The sequence below is a fragment of the Syngnathus acus genome, chromosome 2, assembly GCF_901709675.1.
Source record: "Syngnathus acus chromosome 2, fSynAcu1.2, whole genome shotgun sequence".
Taxonomy (NCBI): Eukaryota; Metazoa; Chordata; class Actinopteri; order Syngnathiformes; family Syngnathidae; genus Syngnathus; species Syngnathus acus.
The window spans coordinates 19,467,561-19,482,899 of record NC_051088.1 but is presented as its reverse complement, the minus strand read 5'-3'; the positions used below and the strand labels follow the sequence as shown (position 1 = coordinate 19,482,899).

The 15,339-nt window shown below is 39.7% G+C and overlaps 1 protein-coding gene across 1 annotated transcript in view; it reads left to right on the top strand.

Annotated features, from left to right (window-relative positions):
* The window catches only part of mgat5 (alpha-1,6-mannosylglycoprotein 6-beta-N-acetylglucosaminyltransferase), a 28,756-nt gene that overhangs the window by 12,987 nt on the left and 430 nt on the right, over positions 1-15,339 (top strand). The window contains exons 10-16 of the mRNA XM_037272457.1: positions 1,602-1,735; positions 4,773-4,906; positions 10,992-11,141; positions 13,726-13,872; positions 13,965-14,081; positions 14,981-15,055; positions 15,157-15,314. Of these exons, the coding sequence (XP_037128352.1) occupies positions 1,602-1,735; positions 4,773-4,906; positions 10,992-11,141; positions 13,726-13,872; positions 13,965-14,081; positions 14,981-15,055; positions 15,157-15,314 (915 nt within the window). The remainder of the gene's footprint in view (positions 1-1,601; positions 1,736-4,772; positions 4,907-10,991; positions 11,142-13,725; positions 13,873-13,964; positions 14,082-14,980; positions 15,056-15,156; positions 15,315-15,339) is intronic.

Genomic DNA, 15,339 nt, shown 5'->3' with positions numbered 1-15,339 from the left:
GCTTCTCTTTTGTTTTGACTACCCAAACACCCGCTTGCAACATTTCTTGGAAATCACAGAGTCACACGTTCAACATTTTGTCACGCTAATGCATCTCTACCTCCACATTGCATCGTCTTACTGCAGCTCAGAGACGAATTATCGAGTGGCTGTTACTGAGAACGGCGTGATTCTTTTTAAAATGTTTTTATAACAAATGCATTTTTTTCCTGGCCTTGAAGCTGCAGCTTAATGTTTTGTAGGTTTTGAGGATGTTTTATACAAGCAAGACATGAGCAAAATTTGCTTTTCCTGCTAATTACTGTAATCGTTGGATCTCTGCAGCCATTAAAATGAAAATCAAGTAAACAAATTTGATATTTATCTACAATAATATGCTTAATTCATTCCACAAATGCAATATTAATGAGAATACAGCTCATGCACTGAGAACGTATTACTATAAACTCCAAGGAAAATTGTTGACTTGACTTCCCCTTCAAACGTGAGACTGTCCAACTGAAGAAATCTCTTTTTAAGATGCCTTTTTCCAAAGACTTGTCTGTAAGCAAGCCATTCAGAGCTTGTTCTCAAATGGGGGGTGCAATTTTTGCTTAGCAATGTAAGCACCATTTGCAACATGCTTGGATCATTACACTAATTGATAAGTGCGTTTTAGCAGCTTGGTGATGAAGTGTCATTCCAAGAGTAACTTATCAATCAATGTTTTTTACTCTTTACGAGGGCTCTCTTATTTTCATTTGGATTCAGGGCTAGCCAGCAGCAAACCACTACATAAGCCCTCACAACCTTAAAACAAAATAAAGTAAGGACATTTTGGGCTGTCGTAGAGACAATGGGTCTATTGTCTTCTCATACATTATAAAGCAAACCAAAAGGCTGTTGGTATGCTTGTCAATTCTGTTTTCTGTCCACTTGTTCCATTGAGAACTGGAGGCGAGTTCTCTGTTTTTTTTGAAGTAGCACTCATCAGCTCATGCTGGCAGCAAAAAATAGCAGCAGTAAATCAGGGGAACTAATGCCCCTGTGTTTCCTCCTCTTTGTCACCAGCTTTTTTTGTTTCGCTTTGAGATAGCACCGTTTACATCCGTTCCCTAAGGCGTAATCTAAAATCCAGATGTTATCTAAGCTCCAGCTGTTGTTCACTCTTTTATTTCCTCTGCTATTTATGTCCAAGCACTCAATGTTATTGCAAATGTAGATAAAATTCTATAGTGCTCCTATGATGATTGCTGATGTTTTTTGATTTATGATTGTAAATGTTGCTCCCTTGATCCATTTAGTCATTTCAACCAGTAAAATAATTGTATACACTGTAGAACTGCTCAGTGGTTACTTTACAAGACAGAAAATGAATCTTGACAAAACTGTCATGCTTGTTAAATAGCTTGAATGAGAAAAAATGTGTTGGAACAAATGCCATTTACTAAGTACTTCAAATTGGGTGTGGAACCAGAAACATTGACATTACGTCATGATATCCACCCTTGAACTAACAAAGAAATTACTTACTAACATCAGTGGTTTTGTTATATAACGTGTTTATATAACGGTTTTAGTCTCTTTTGCTGTGCACTAAACCTTTTTTGTCCTCTCTGCAGGTGCATGTTGAGGGTGTTGGATTCCTTCGGAACAGAACCAGAGTTCAATCACGCCCATTATGCCCAGTCCAAAGGTCACAAGACACCATGGGGGAAGTGGAACCTCAATCCTCAGCAGTTTAACACCATGTTTCGTAAGTCGAGAGAAAACCACACGCTATGAATCCCTCAACAAGACACTTCCGATAACTGTCTATATGGCTAAAAGAAGGCTGGGATGCATACAGAAATTTGAAAATGGTGTACATAACGGACAAAACTCATGGCAGAACAGAACCAAGTGTATCGAGGCAGACGAACCACTGCAGACTGATGGGCTTGCAGGGTTTAAATACCCGCCCTAATCAGCCGGTAACAAGGGCATAGTTGGCAACGATCAGCACTGATTAGCGTGTGCAGTTCTACATTGCACAAGGATTAGCTTGTACTTGTTGTACCCACATTCCTTCTGGGTGCCCCACCCCTGATTACAAACACCACAACTAATAAATAATTGTAAAAAAGAAAATAGGAATATAGTTCTTTTCATATTTCATTTCATGCAAAGCAACTGTGGCAAATGTAGATAATTCAATCATTTTTCCATTTTCTGGAGTGCTCAACCTTACTAGTGTGTCCTGGAGCATATCCCAGCTAACTTTGGGCGAGAGGTGGTGTATATCCTGGACTGGTTGGCAGCCAATTACTGGGCACATACAGAGACGACCATTCTCTTTCACATTCACACCTACGGATAATTCAGTCTTCAGTTTACCCACCATGTTTTTGGAACGTGAAAGGAAGCCACAGTGCCCAGAGAAAACAGAGCACAGGCCACATTTGCAAACGTCACACAAGAAGGTTGGAGCTCGGACCTGAACTCAAGACCTCTGAAGGTCAGGGGAATGTGCTAACCAGTCGGCCACAGTTAATAATTCAAACGCAAAATATTTTCTCCCTCTTCTGTGCCGAGTCAAGGTCCAAACTTATCATTTTGATCTTCAAGTAACTGCTTCAGAAATTGTCATGTTACTACAAATTGCTGTTATTTTGGCCCTGAATGTAGAGAGCCGTTTTATTCTACTGTTGTGGCCCACCCCAAAATCTTGACAAATACTAAACTATTTTCCAAATCAATGGCAATTTCACTGAATTTCAAAATATTTACGACTTGTCATGATTCCTTCAACTACTTGACCGTCAATCTAATAAATCTATTTCATTTCACTGTAAATCAGCATTGCCTTTTTTTTTTTTTAAGACCCGCTGGGTGTCACCGTGGTCTATAAAAAGAAAAACGTAAACAGCCGAGGAGGCATTACATCAGCTTCAAAATATTGATCAGGCTGCCGAGAATGAGTGGTTGCTGGATGGTTTGACTGACAGCAAGCACGATATAGGGGGAGTCCACTGTAATTGCTTGGAACAAGTAAAAAAATCACTTTTTCAATCAATTAAAGTTGACTAATTTCCAAGTGGCCCTTTTGACCTCTGTGTTGTTTAAACCTACAACCTGGTGGAGAACCTTTTACAGATAATAAATACATTAATGTTAATGAGTTTGTTTCAGGTATTTTGGCTTCATAAAGTTAAACAACTCATTAACAAACACTCTAAATTAGAATTGCCTGACAGGTCTTACTGCTTTTAGCTTCCTGTGCTCTAACCCTCACATGTGACACAAAGTTCCTGAAATCATATGGCAGAGCAGACAAAAGCCTCCACTGTGCGTAACATTGCTTGGCAGTACAAAAGCAAACGGAACAAAATCAGATCCGCAACCAGACTGCATGCCAACTACTGACATTTGTAATCACTTGCAGTGTGAAGACAACCTTTCATCGTAGTAGTAGCACGTGTATGGCACCCGTCCCAGACAAAAAACAGCGTACGTCTTACTTAGTCAACATGTCCAGACAGGAAAGTGTGTCAGGCTCCTGAGTTAAGACAGGCTTGCATCACAGTTTACAAAAAATCACATTGTACAAATGAAACTCTTTGGAGAAACATATTATTCATCTCAAAACATCACATGCATTTAAGTTATGGACATCAGTTAAGATACATTTGCGATTTAGAGCAGGTGTTTTAACATGAACAGGTTCCAACATTATTATTTTCTCTGCAAAACCAATTTCCTTTGGAAAAGCCAACCAAAATTGGCCTCTGGTAAGTCACCTTAGACCACAGCAACACCATAATGCTAGGTTCAGACCGAACGAGAAATATCGCGTGTTTGTTGACAGGAGTGACTGACTACATCAGGGTTGCGTTAAGTGGAGAAGAGGAGGGGGTTCTCTGACAGAAACAGATAATGCAAGTCAATGTGGTGACCTGTGATTGTGTTGGCTGAACTATCTTGGTTAACAGTTCAACAGCTCGAAACAAGTCAATCTCCTTACACTTTCTCGCTCACCATTTCCCTGCTCCTTTTTGGTCTCGACCCCGGCCTGTGTTGCAAACTGGCTGTGTTGTATACTTCTAAGCTCTTCGCAGTGATATAGTCTCAGATATTATGTGTGTGTGTCTGTCTCCGCCTCCAAACGTTTACTTTAGCCCACCTCAGCAAAATAGGAGAGGGAACAAAATTTTTGCTTCAAACGACACGCAACTGCGCCTGACCGTGCAAACTGTAATGCCTATATATGGAAACAGGCCGACAGAAATGTTTAGCTTGCATTTGGTCTGACCACAGTATTAGGTTCCCACAAATACACACTATAACAATCCCAGACACTTTTTTTTTTTGCTCTCTTTCAAGAACAAATTATCTTTTATTTTTCTTGGGCTATCCTTTTCTAATTTCCAACTGAATCATCTATTTCCTATACCACTTGTCTTCTTTGTGCGAGAAGCAAAGTACACCCATGGAATGGATGCAGCCTGGGTTTTAGTTACCTTAGTATCACAAGTCTGTTAAAAACAAAGCATCACAGAGGGTGCAAAATGCCAGCATTCAGGAAGAGTAGTGCTGTGCAGACCTTCATCTTTCTGTGCCAACTTGTCACAAAAATTAGATTCTTATTAGGAGTAAAATGTGTGTAAAAATACCGAGGCATATTCTGTCATCTTTATCCTTGGAATACTTAAAGTGCCATAAAGCTTCTGATTTAAGGCACCCAACAAAATAATGAATAATGAAAAACTCCTTTAGTTTGTATGAAAATAAATCATTGCTTTTCTCCTTTCCAGCTCACACTCCAGACAACAGCTTCCTGGGCTTTGTAGTGGAGCAACATCTTAATGCCAGCGACATCAAACACATTGATGACATCAAGAGACAAAATCAGTCTCTAGTCTACGGCAAGGTTGACAACTTCTGGAAGGTAGGACAACTCATCCTTAACACATCACCGATAACTGCTTAATTTTATGTATATATGAAGAACAACCCCGAACCTAGAGAAACCAATTCCCAGATCATTAAGTATGGGTAAAACTTGCAGACAACTAAATAGCAGTGTAGTGGAGAAGACCCAATTTTGCTTTTCAGCCTCTCTGTGGACTTGTAATATATTCAAATTAATGCTCACACTGCAGCATAGAGAGCAAAGTGTCCAACGAAAAATGATGAGGCTTGGACAGACTCGCACATTGTTTAGCATATTGTGGCTAGCAGGATTACTGCTCCTGTCCTAGTGAGGTTTTAGAGGTTTCACACACAGTTTATCAGTAAGCTCCTTCCGATCAGTGGATCAGTCGCATTCATTATTTGCCTAATGGATAAAAGATTTGTTTTGGACCTAAATGAATTCATTGATTTGGAAGGCTCAACAGTTTCTTTCTACTTGAGCCAACCTGGTATCTGAAGTTATACATTTTAACCTTGTCGTCCAATGCATATTCTGCAGGATGGACCCCTTAGTTTGTAAACAAGCTGGAGCTCGCTTGAAAATGCAGGCTAGCATATTTTATATTATATTTATATTGTTTACGTATGAATGGATGCGAAAAAAGAATGGCCCTGCGTTTCGAGACTTAAACATTAGACTGTATCACAGTTGCAGACATCAGTGTAGTCATGAAGTTGACCACATTGTGCTCCCAAAATTCAAGTCAATCACAGTAGACAATGCAATCAACCTGGCCGTTCACCTCTGCAGCATTGAGACTCCTCTGGAAACTATGCCACTTCAGCTCAGCCCTTTAACTCCATCCTCCCAGTTCTACTCCAAGACAAGCTCTCCCAGCTCAATCTGCCCAACTCCCTTTGCAAGTGAATCGCAGACTTTTTGATGAACCAAAAGCAATGTGCAAGACTGTATTCGACACAAGGATCATCTGGGACCAGCCTCCAGTACTAAGAAGCCAGATCCAAAGTTATCAACAGGAATAAAAGCCCTACTAATTGTTGATTTCCATAGAGGTCAATGGTCTCTGATTTCCTCACGCAGCAGTGTTCCATCCACTCTAACTTTCAAAAGGCTGACCAGGGAGACCCATCAGTTCACAGCATGAGGCATTAGCTGCTAATCACATTCCCCAGTGTGTTCATTACCTCCTGTTTTTAATTAAAGGGCCATTTTGGGCCCGACTGATAACTAGTAGCCGACTGGCTTGCTTTGTTTCCCTCCCGCAATCTTTTAAATTGGTCTGTCTTTCCTCCCGTCCCTTTGTTCATGTTGGGGGAGTCCATGTCAGAAGATTATCACTTTTAAGTGATTGTTTGTAAATTGAAAGTGGGGCAAGTGCTTTCATGTTTGAGGTTGGAAAAAGAAGTCAGCCCGATAATATTTTAAGGTTTATTACGGTAAGAACTGGGTATAACCTATTCAAAATCTCTGGTGGATGCCATATCTGTATTTGAGACCAAAAAATATTGGGAATAATTGGGTGAGGCAGAATATTTTGTGATTTTTTTTTTTTTTTTGTAAATTGCCCCGCACCACTGGTATAGAACCGTGATTAGAGAATCTATTGTATTTTCTTTTGCATTAAGCCCTTACAGTAAATATTTTAGGACCACTAACAGCAATACAATTGTAATGCAACTCAATAAATATTTATTATTGACCGTTCTTCTCTAAAATTACAATAGAGCAATTACCATTGTACTGAAAGTCAAATGAGATGCTAAATAGATGCTTTGTTATACAAACTGTTCTCTCGCTTTGTATACAGACATTTAGTGTCATGTCTTTCTAATCTCTATTTTGAGTTCATCTTGATGTTTATTTTCACCTCAGGTTTGACTAACTGTTTTCAATCCTGAATTAAAATGGAGTGACATCAGAAAAGAGCAGTTTCCATGGAAACCCAGTTAAAGTATTGGAAAGGAAACACAAAAGATGAGCTTTATCTGTAGCCACAAACATCGATACCTCAATTTTGTTTTTCTTTTAAAAAAGAAGCCCAGTCTAAGCAATTGAAAAATATCACTCAAAAGCCATCTCCAGTCTGTGTATGCAGTTATACATGGTATTTTTTTTTAAATAAGTGGACTAAGATTTTTCTATGCAAAATGCACCCCTCATCCAATCATTATAGCGACTGAGATGTTTTCCATTCTAGCTTCTACCATTTTAGTTTCTAATTAACCCTTCTGATAAGGCAGAAGGAGCATGATAAGAGCAGGAATGCAAGGGGGAGTGTGAAGGAGAGCTTCAGGCCCTTGGCAGCAGATCAGACGACATAGAGAAAGACACTGAGCTAGCTCACAGGCACATATACGCTCAATAAAGTCGGCATATGCAACCCACAGGCTCACCTCTCATAAACAGACAACAGTGTGCCCTTGTTTTACGATTGGTTTATGAATTTACTTGAACACTTTTTTTTATCTGCAAGATAATGTTACTGATGCATGACAGTGTTTTAGTGGACATTGGCGGAAGGATGATGGGAAATGTTGACTCCAGTAAGCGTTTGCCACATGAACCATAGGTTCAAGTTTACATGCGCTATGTGGGAACGACTGTTGGTTAGAATTGTAATGGAAAGTATATTGCAGTACGGATAAAATAACATGAGTCTCTATGGAAACGGGCCAATATTCAGTTCCATTATTTCTACACTAGCTTCGCAGCTAATTTCTACCACATCACATACATATGCACTTAGTCTGTTAATGTGGATGATTGTAACACCCACACACATATATACGCTAATAAACAGTAAATCATCTTCACATGTTCTTTCAACTACAAAAGTGAATTGAAATTGTATCGTGCAAAGATCTTTATTCAGTGTAAAAAAACAAAAATTCAAACTGGCAAGTAGTGTCTTTCCAAATTATGCATGGCACTGTTTTAAGTCCTTTCACAGTTTGTAAAGAACTGAAAAGAGTCATGTTCATTTCCGCATTTGAATTTTGGATTTGCTGAAATCAAATTATCATCTTAACAGACCAAAGTGACATTTTAACATAAGACCTTTTATTTGGTTGCAACTTCACAAGGCCTAGTGTGAAATAAGAATATCTCTTTATTGATAAGCCCCAACCTTATAGAGCAGAGTTTTCAGATAGCCACTTAAATCTTCAACCACTGTAAACATAGCGGTACTCTGAGTTATGTCTGATCGACTCCAGAATCAAACTTTTTGATCTCAGTCCAATCTGTAGATTTAATAGAAAGGACTTCTCTCTGCAGGCCTCTGTAAACAATAATTCTGCATTATTTCCATTATATTATGAACAAAATCTAATCCATTGTTTGGAGATTGTTGGATCAAGGTATTAAGTCTTTGGGTTCATTCCGCGCTTCGTCTAAGCTGGCAGAAAGCCGATGCCGTCTTTCCCATTTCTTCTCCCAGCTAGGGGGTTCCAATCCCCTCTGATTTATAAGATCGTTTACCTCACCTCGTCTTCCTCCATTTGGCCCACTTCAATCAACCTCTCTAGCTAACGCAATTATTTTTATTCCTCCCGCAATCGATCCACTTACTGGTTTCACATTACATATTGCTTGTGTATAAGAATGAATGGTCAAGTTGTGTCAGTTTTTTTTTCTGAGGACTTTTAACCATGATTTCTCTGCATCTCCTTGCTTTTTCTTTCTCTCAATCTGCAAATGGGGTGCATTTGTTTGAGAGTGATGCTTCAAATAGCATTTGGCGAGTGATGTGCTCTGACAGTGAAGCACATATGCTCAAGCCGAGAGCTTACAAAAAACAACGGTTTGCCTTTTAGTTTGCTTCAAGTTACGATATTTTTTCTGCATGTAACAAGTAACCAATTTTCCTCTTTTAATTTGTTTTTAGTTACGAAACAGTATTTGGGGGTTTTCAATTACATTGTTCCACTCATGACTGACTTTTTGTAGGTCTAAACTCAAAACCATGAATACCTGTTTACTGTAGAGGCACGCATCTCGAGCCACCTTTTTCTTGACCCCATGACCCTTTGCTTAAATAATGCTTGAATTAAGTTAAGCCTCTACTCCACTAAGCGGCCGTCACAAATGTTTGCCAAACGGTCGCTCACGACAACCTCGATGAAAGTCTGGCATGTCAGAATTTCTATTTGTCTTGCCGGATAGTGTGACATAACCTACAATGTCAGTCGAGTGGTTCGTTGCAATTGACCAATAGGAATACAGTGCGCTCCGACTTATGATGAGCGATTGGATATGGTGCACAAAACAAAATGGCATTAAAAGATTATGCACTACCTACAATATGGAGGAAAGATTTGAGGAGCTTTGGCTGCAATGTCCTCAGCTAGTAGCTGATTATCGAACATGGTGGCATTAACAAATTCCTGATGATGCGCAAAACATTTTTAAATGCTACGGGGTTGGTGATCGTATAGAAAAGGAAAAAGGAACTGAAAACCTGTTCAAATAAACTGATGCAGGAAACTGCTTGGAAAGTATTACTGACGCCGACTTCCACACGGTCACAGTAAGTTGCACTCCAAATCGTTTCTACATCACAGCCCCTGGGAATGAGTTGAATAGATACCTGCTGTCAAGCACACCTCCGTGCATACAAATCCTCAGCTCCCCCGAATGAAAAGATTACAGTGGAGTGATTTCATATTCTAATTGTTTCGTCTTTCTCTCATCCATACACACACCTGCCTGCTTTAGTTACAGCTGGGCGGCTGGAGGCATCAGATAACCTGGCCCACTGGGAATTTGACAAGTGGCTACCTGAAATTTAATCTCCAAGCACTGAGCCACACATGGGCGAGAGCAGTCAAATGTGTTGGAAGCAACTTTTTAGGAAAAGGCTGCCTTGCATTTTAAGTCGGCTTGTATGCAAATTTTAAACTGCAGATTTCAGCAAAAAAGAAGCCGATCTACCCCTAGAAGTCTTCAAGTTACGTATAGGTAATCAATCAACACTCTGTGAGTGCATCAGAGCACACACACTGGGAAATGCTCCATTGATGAATGCTGTCGTTATAGAGAAAATGCCTATTTGCACTAGATCCCTGGAAAGCACCACTTTGTCAATTGTTGACCGTTTGGCACTAATTCTGTCCGTCACCTTTATGGAATCAGAAACGTCTTTATTGGCCAAGTTTGTAAAAACTGTTTCTTCTTCAAGACTAGAATTACCAAGCAGCTTGGAAAGCACATCACTTCCTCGTGGGCTTATTAGTAAGAGGTGCCGTTCCAATGATGGCAAGGAAAGATGAGAATGATCGCTTCTGGGTCTCGCACTGGACACATTGGGGGGGAGCTCATGGTTTTTTTTTGTTCTGGACCAAGGGAAAGCGCACCACCAAGGTTTCCTTGATGACGAAAGCAGTCCTCTAACAGGATTCATCACACCTTGGGGATTGTACGAATAGATCCGTATCCTCTTTGGCGTGTCCTCACCAGCTGCTGAGATGAATGACAACCTGGTCCATAGCAGCAGTTTTGAAGAGAAGCATGTGAATCATGCAGATGTCAGTTATTTTATTGTTTAGTGTGTTTGATTTATTAGCATTACAGTAGTAAAGTAAATGTTTGTCTTCCTTGCTCAAGTCTGCAGCAGCAGGAAGGTGACTGTGCCTGCTGTACTGATACATCATTGACCTCATTCATCCCATTATGATTTAAAAAGTTATTGAGGGTTACCGTACATGGTCACGGCATCTGTTTTTAGTCTGTCATGAATCTTTTACATGCTCTGAACTAATTTATTACGGAAATAAATCACATTGCACAGTTTGTTTTACAGATTTAATTTTGTTTATTTTTTTCTGTAGCCAAATCACACACTGCACAGTTTGTTTTACATATTTTATTTTGTTTATTTTTTTTCTGTAGCCAAATCTTTTGTAATAGAAATACTGTTGCGGTCATCATGAAATCAAAACAAGTTGCACAGTTTGTTTTGCATATTTTATTTTGTTTATTTTTTTCTGTAGCCAAATCTTTTGTAATAGAAATACTGTTGCTGTGGTCATCGTGAAATCAAAACAAACATTTTAGTTGGGTTGACCTGTCCCTAATGAACACTTTTTGTCTGTCTTAGGACAAGAAAAAATACCTTGACATCATACACAGCTACATGGAAATTCACGGCACCGTGCATGGCACCAGCACTGTCCATCTCCCAAGCTACGTGAGGAACCACGGCATCTTGAGTGGACGAGACTTGCAGTTCCTCCTCCGAGAAACCAAGGTTAGCTCGTCTTTCATGAAACAAAGCAAACCATTTCTGAGTGTCAGTTAGGTGTACAGAAAATTAACAGTCTTGCAAGGGCGTGTTTTCCTCACCTTTTGTGTACCAATCAAGAGACTACCTGAACTAATTGGCCTCAAGGGGTTGAACATTCAGCTGTACTGGAAAATGTCCGTAGGGAACGTCCGTCTGTGTTTTTTTTCCCCATCTAACACTAAATATTTACTCAAGGTTCTGGGTGTGCTCAGCTCTGCCTCTCCTCATGGTGCAAAACACATCTCTGTGGATGGTGCCGTTGTCATTTTGATCTGGTTTTAATATTTGTGACCGCATGTGGAACTCATTACATGAGGATGGAGCCATTCAAATTCACTTAAAGGTCAAGACCGCTGTGACTTCACAAAACATGTCTGTGACCATGAGTGGTGAATTTAGCACCATTCATCTTAACATTTTGCACAAATGTCACAATAAGATGAGGAAGCGATGACATTTTCCATCCAAAAGGTCAGCTTTATTGCTCTACAACAACAAAACGCAGTCATTCATCATTAAGTGCAATAGACCTAATCATGTGGGGTCCAGCTAGCTTGCCTTTGAATATTTCAGCATGCACTCCTCTCAGCTACAATAGCTCTCTCGGTGTCTGTCTTTGTTCCCCTCAACTCTGTAGTCCCTATAAATAGAGGTTGCCTGTTCCTCAAGGTTGAAGATCATCTTTTGCCTGCACTTACACAACACAGCTCACATGTAGAGAAGTGGTGTGCTTTGCTGCCACCTGTTGTTTGAAACTTGCTAGTAAGCAGGTATCTGCTGAAATGTTGCCAGGGTCTCCTTTGCATTGAGTGAACTCAACAAGCTGTAACATGCCAACTCGGGTGTGTTATCAGTTCCGCATTTACTGGTCTGGATGAGCACCCATGGTCTTGGACAAATCCTTGGCCAACTCCAGTACACTTAGGAAAGTGCTATGTGAGAGGAAATATCTTAAAACTATTTGGATTATAATATTATATAATGTTGTAGTGTTGTATCATATTCAGTGTTGGGCAAGTTACTTCCAAAATGTAATGCTGTTCATATTGTTAGTTACTTGCATTTGTCTTCGTGGAGTAATGAGTTACTAATGTTTGTTTCTTTTAATTCATATTTATATTATATTAATATATATGAATGTTTATTCAATTTGATATTTAATAATTATTTTGACACTTCAAAATCCAAAATTTGCAACCAGACTGTAGCTGGTGAAGTTAACTTGTAATGACAATCTATAACTACTACAGTGGGGCAAAGCCACCAATCGTGTGAGTTCTCCGACCTACAAAATGAGAGATGCCTGTAATTTTCATCATAGGTACAATTAAAAGAATTGAGAGACAAAATGAAAAAAAATCCAGAAAATCATTTTTAAAGAATTTATTTGCAAATTATGGTGGAAAATATGTAATAATGACAATCCTTTTCTGGATCATCCAAATGGTTTCTAGCAAACTTCAGACGGGCCTGGACATGTATTGTGGGAGAACTTGCATAATTGGTGGCTGACTGTTGCCCTACTGTATATAGTTTGGGCCTTATTGATGCCAACTTTTGAGTGCTTTTCCAATTGAAAAAAACCGCAAAGAAAATGTCACCACTATTATTATTTTTTCTCCAAACAATGACATCAATCATCAAGCAGAATAAAATAGTACAAAGACCAAACAAATAAAAAATATTAAACATTTCCTTATTGCAGTCAACACTTTGAGAATAGTGAAATACATTTCAGAATTGAAAAAAAAGCAGTAACATTTATTTAGATGGTCTTTTTTTTAATATATTTTTAATATACTTGATGTAATTCCCTGACTTAAGAGCATTTTATGCTTGCATTTTTTTTCTACAATAATAATGCAGAAAATGTAGGCGTCTTCAAACAAGTTAAAATATGTGAGTGTGGAAAAGGGTAAAAACCATTTTTTTCAAGTGATTATACTGTGCAGTCTCGCTGCAGCACAGATTTTCAAGTATTGCAAATGAGTTTGGAATGTGTCCCCTGTGACAGACAATGATTCACTGTATTCCATTATCTAACCACATAAGATGTGCTAGTCTAACTGGGAATATTGAATATCAAACATGTTTACAACACACATCTTAAAAATAAATGTTTCTAATGCCATATCAATGAAAATAATTGTAGCCAGCTCAGCACAGTCCAATGAGGACTTAAAATTCACAGCACTGTACATTGACGTAGCATTTCGCTTGTTTTCAAAACCTCGTCCTGCATCAACCGAATTTTCTTTTGGTTTCATCCGTGGCTTGTTTATTTCAGCACACTAACTTCTTCTATCCGCAAACACCAGAGGCTTCTCACACACGCCTTGTGAATTTTCTCGCTTTAGTAGCTGCGAGCTGGCTGCTGCCACATGCTGCTGCCTCACTGCATCAGTGTTTGATTTCCTGGTTGTTAGGTTAGTGTCAACTTAGACCCAGCTGGTGTTTGTATTTGCTAGTATTTTCTTCTTTTTAAACTGATTTTGAATTTGGAAATTCTATTGACCCGAATGTTGTCGCTATTTTACCTCTGTTGCAGTTGTTTGTGGGTCTGTCTTTTCCCTACGAGGGACCTGCTCCCCTGGAGGCCATCGCCAATGGGTGTGCATTCCTCAATCCTAAATTCAAACCACCGAAAAGCAGCAAGAATACCGACTTCTTCAAAGGAAAGCCCACCCTGAGAGAGGTGACACGTTTTATAGACTCAAAATGAACCATTTGAAATGGCGAAGTCCTTCCTAATGTATTTGAACCTATTTTGTGCCTCCATGTGTTCAGTTGACCTCTCAGCATCCCTACGCTGAGGTTTATATTGGTCAACCCCATGTGTGGACTGTTGATATTGATAATGCCGCTGAAGTAGAAAGAGCAATCCGCTCCATCCTCAGCCAGAAGGTAAGCACGTCACAGTTTTTAATTTGAATGACGTTTAACCGACCAACCCAAGATGCAAATACATCAAGCTGCTGCTACTGCTTCATTGTGCTTTGTCACATTCCGAACAACTGCTTTGTTCACTGGACAGAGCCCCCCCATATGCTTTGCGATCCCAGAGCCTGCCAGGCTCCAGCTTGCCTTGGCATACATCCCTCCTTGTCCTTGACCATCCCTGTTCCCGTCCACCGCCCTACTCAAGGACACTGTATGAGTTGTGGAAGATTTGGTGCGATAACAAAAGCCTCACTTATTCATCTGCCCTGTTCAAAAGCCCCAATCACAGTACAGTTCAGTTGATTTCAACCCGCTATAGAATCTTAATACAATGAAGCAACAGAACATATTGTAAGTGTGTCAATTGATTGTGAACTATAGACACACGCACGCACACAGAAAATACAACAGATCCCACTAGAACAGGGGTGTCAAACTCTTTTTTTTTTTTTTTCGCGGGCCGCATTGTAGTCATAGTTTCTTTCGGAGGGCCATTATGACTGTCAACCCAAATAAATGTATGAGCACCACATATTATATACAGTATAAGCTACAAAACAAACTGACAAATAACTCGTTTTCAAATCAGACTAGTAAAAACTGGTCAAATTAAAAAATATATATATATATGTTTTTAGAAATGAAGACAATTTGCAATTCTAGTAATGACACAGGAATTTGATGCACAATTTGTCTTCGCGGGCCACATAAAATGATGTGGCGGGCTGTATCTGGCCCCCGGGCCTTGAGTTTGACACCTGTGCACTAGAATGTTTAGCCACACACATTCGTTCTGCCTTTTGCGTCCGCACTGTCACACTTGTAATATTGCCAGTATTGTATTTGTGTGTTTGTGTGAGCAGATCGAGCCTTATTTGCCATTTGAGTTCACCTGTGAGGGGATGCTACAGAGAGTCAATGCCTTCATTGAAAACCAGGTACATTCCTTAATCCCCTCCCGCGTGTGAGAAATCTTACTGAGCAAATCAGAAACTTCAATTCCCATGGATTGATTGGGCGCATTGTCATATGTCGTCAGGACTTCTGTCACGGTCAGGTGATGTGGCCTCCACTCAGTGCGTTGCAAATGAAAATGGCCGAACCAGGGCGTTCCTGTAAGCAGGTGTGTCAAGAGCAACAGCTCATCTGCGAGCCATCCTTCTTTCAACACCTTAACAAGGACAAGGACTTGGCCAGGTGGTGTATAAGCGCAAAACTGCAA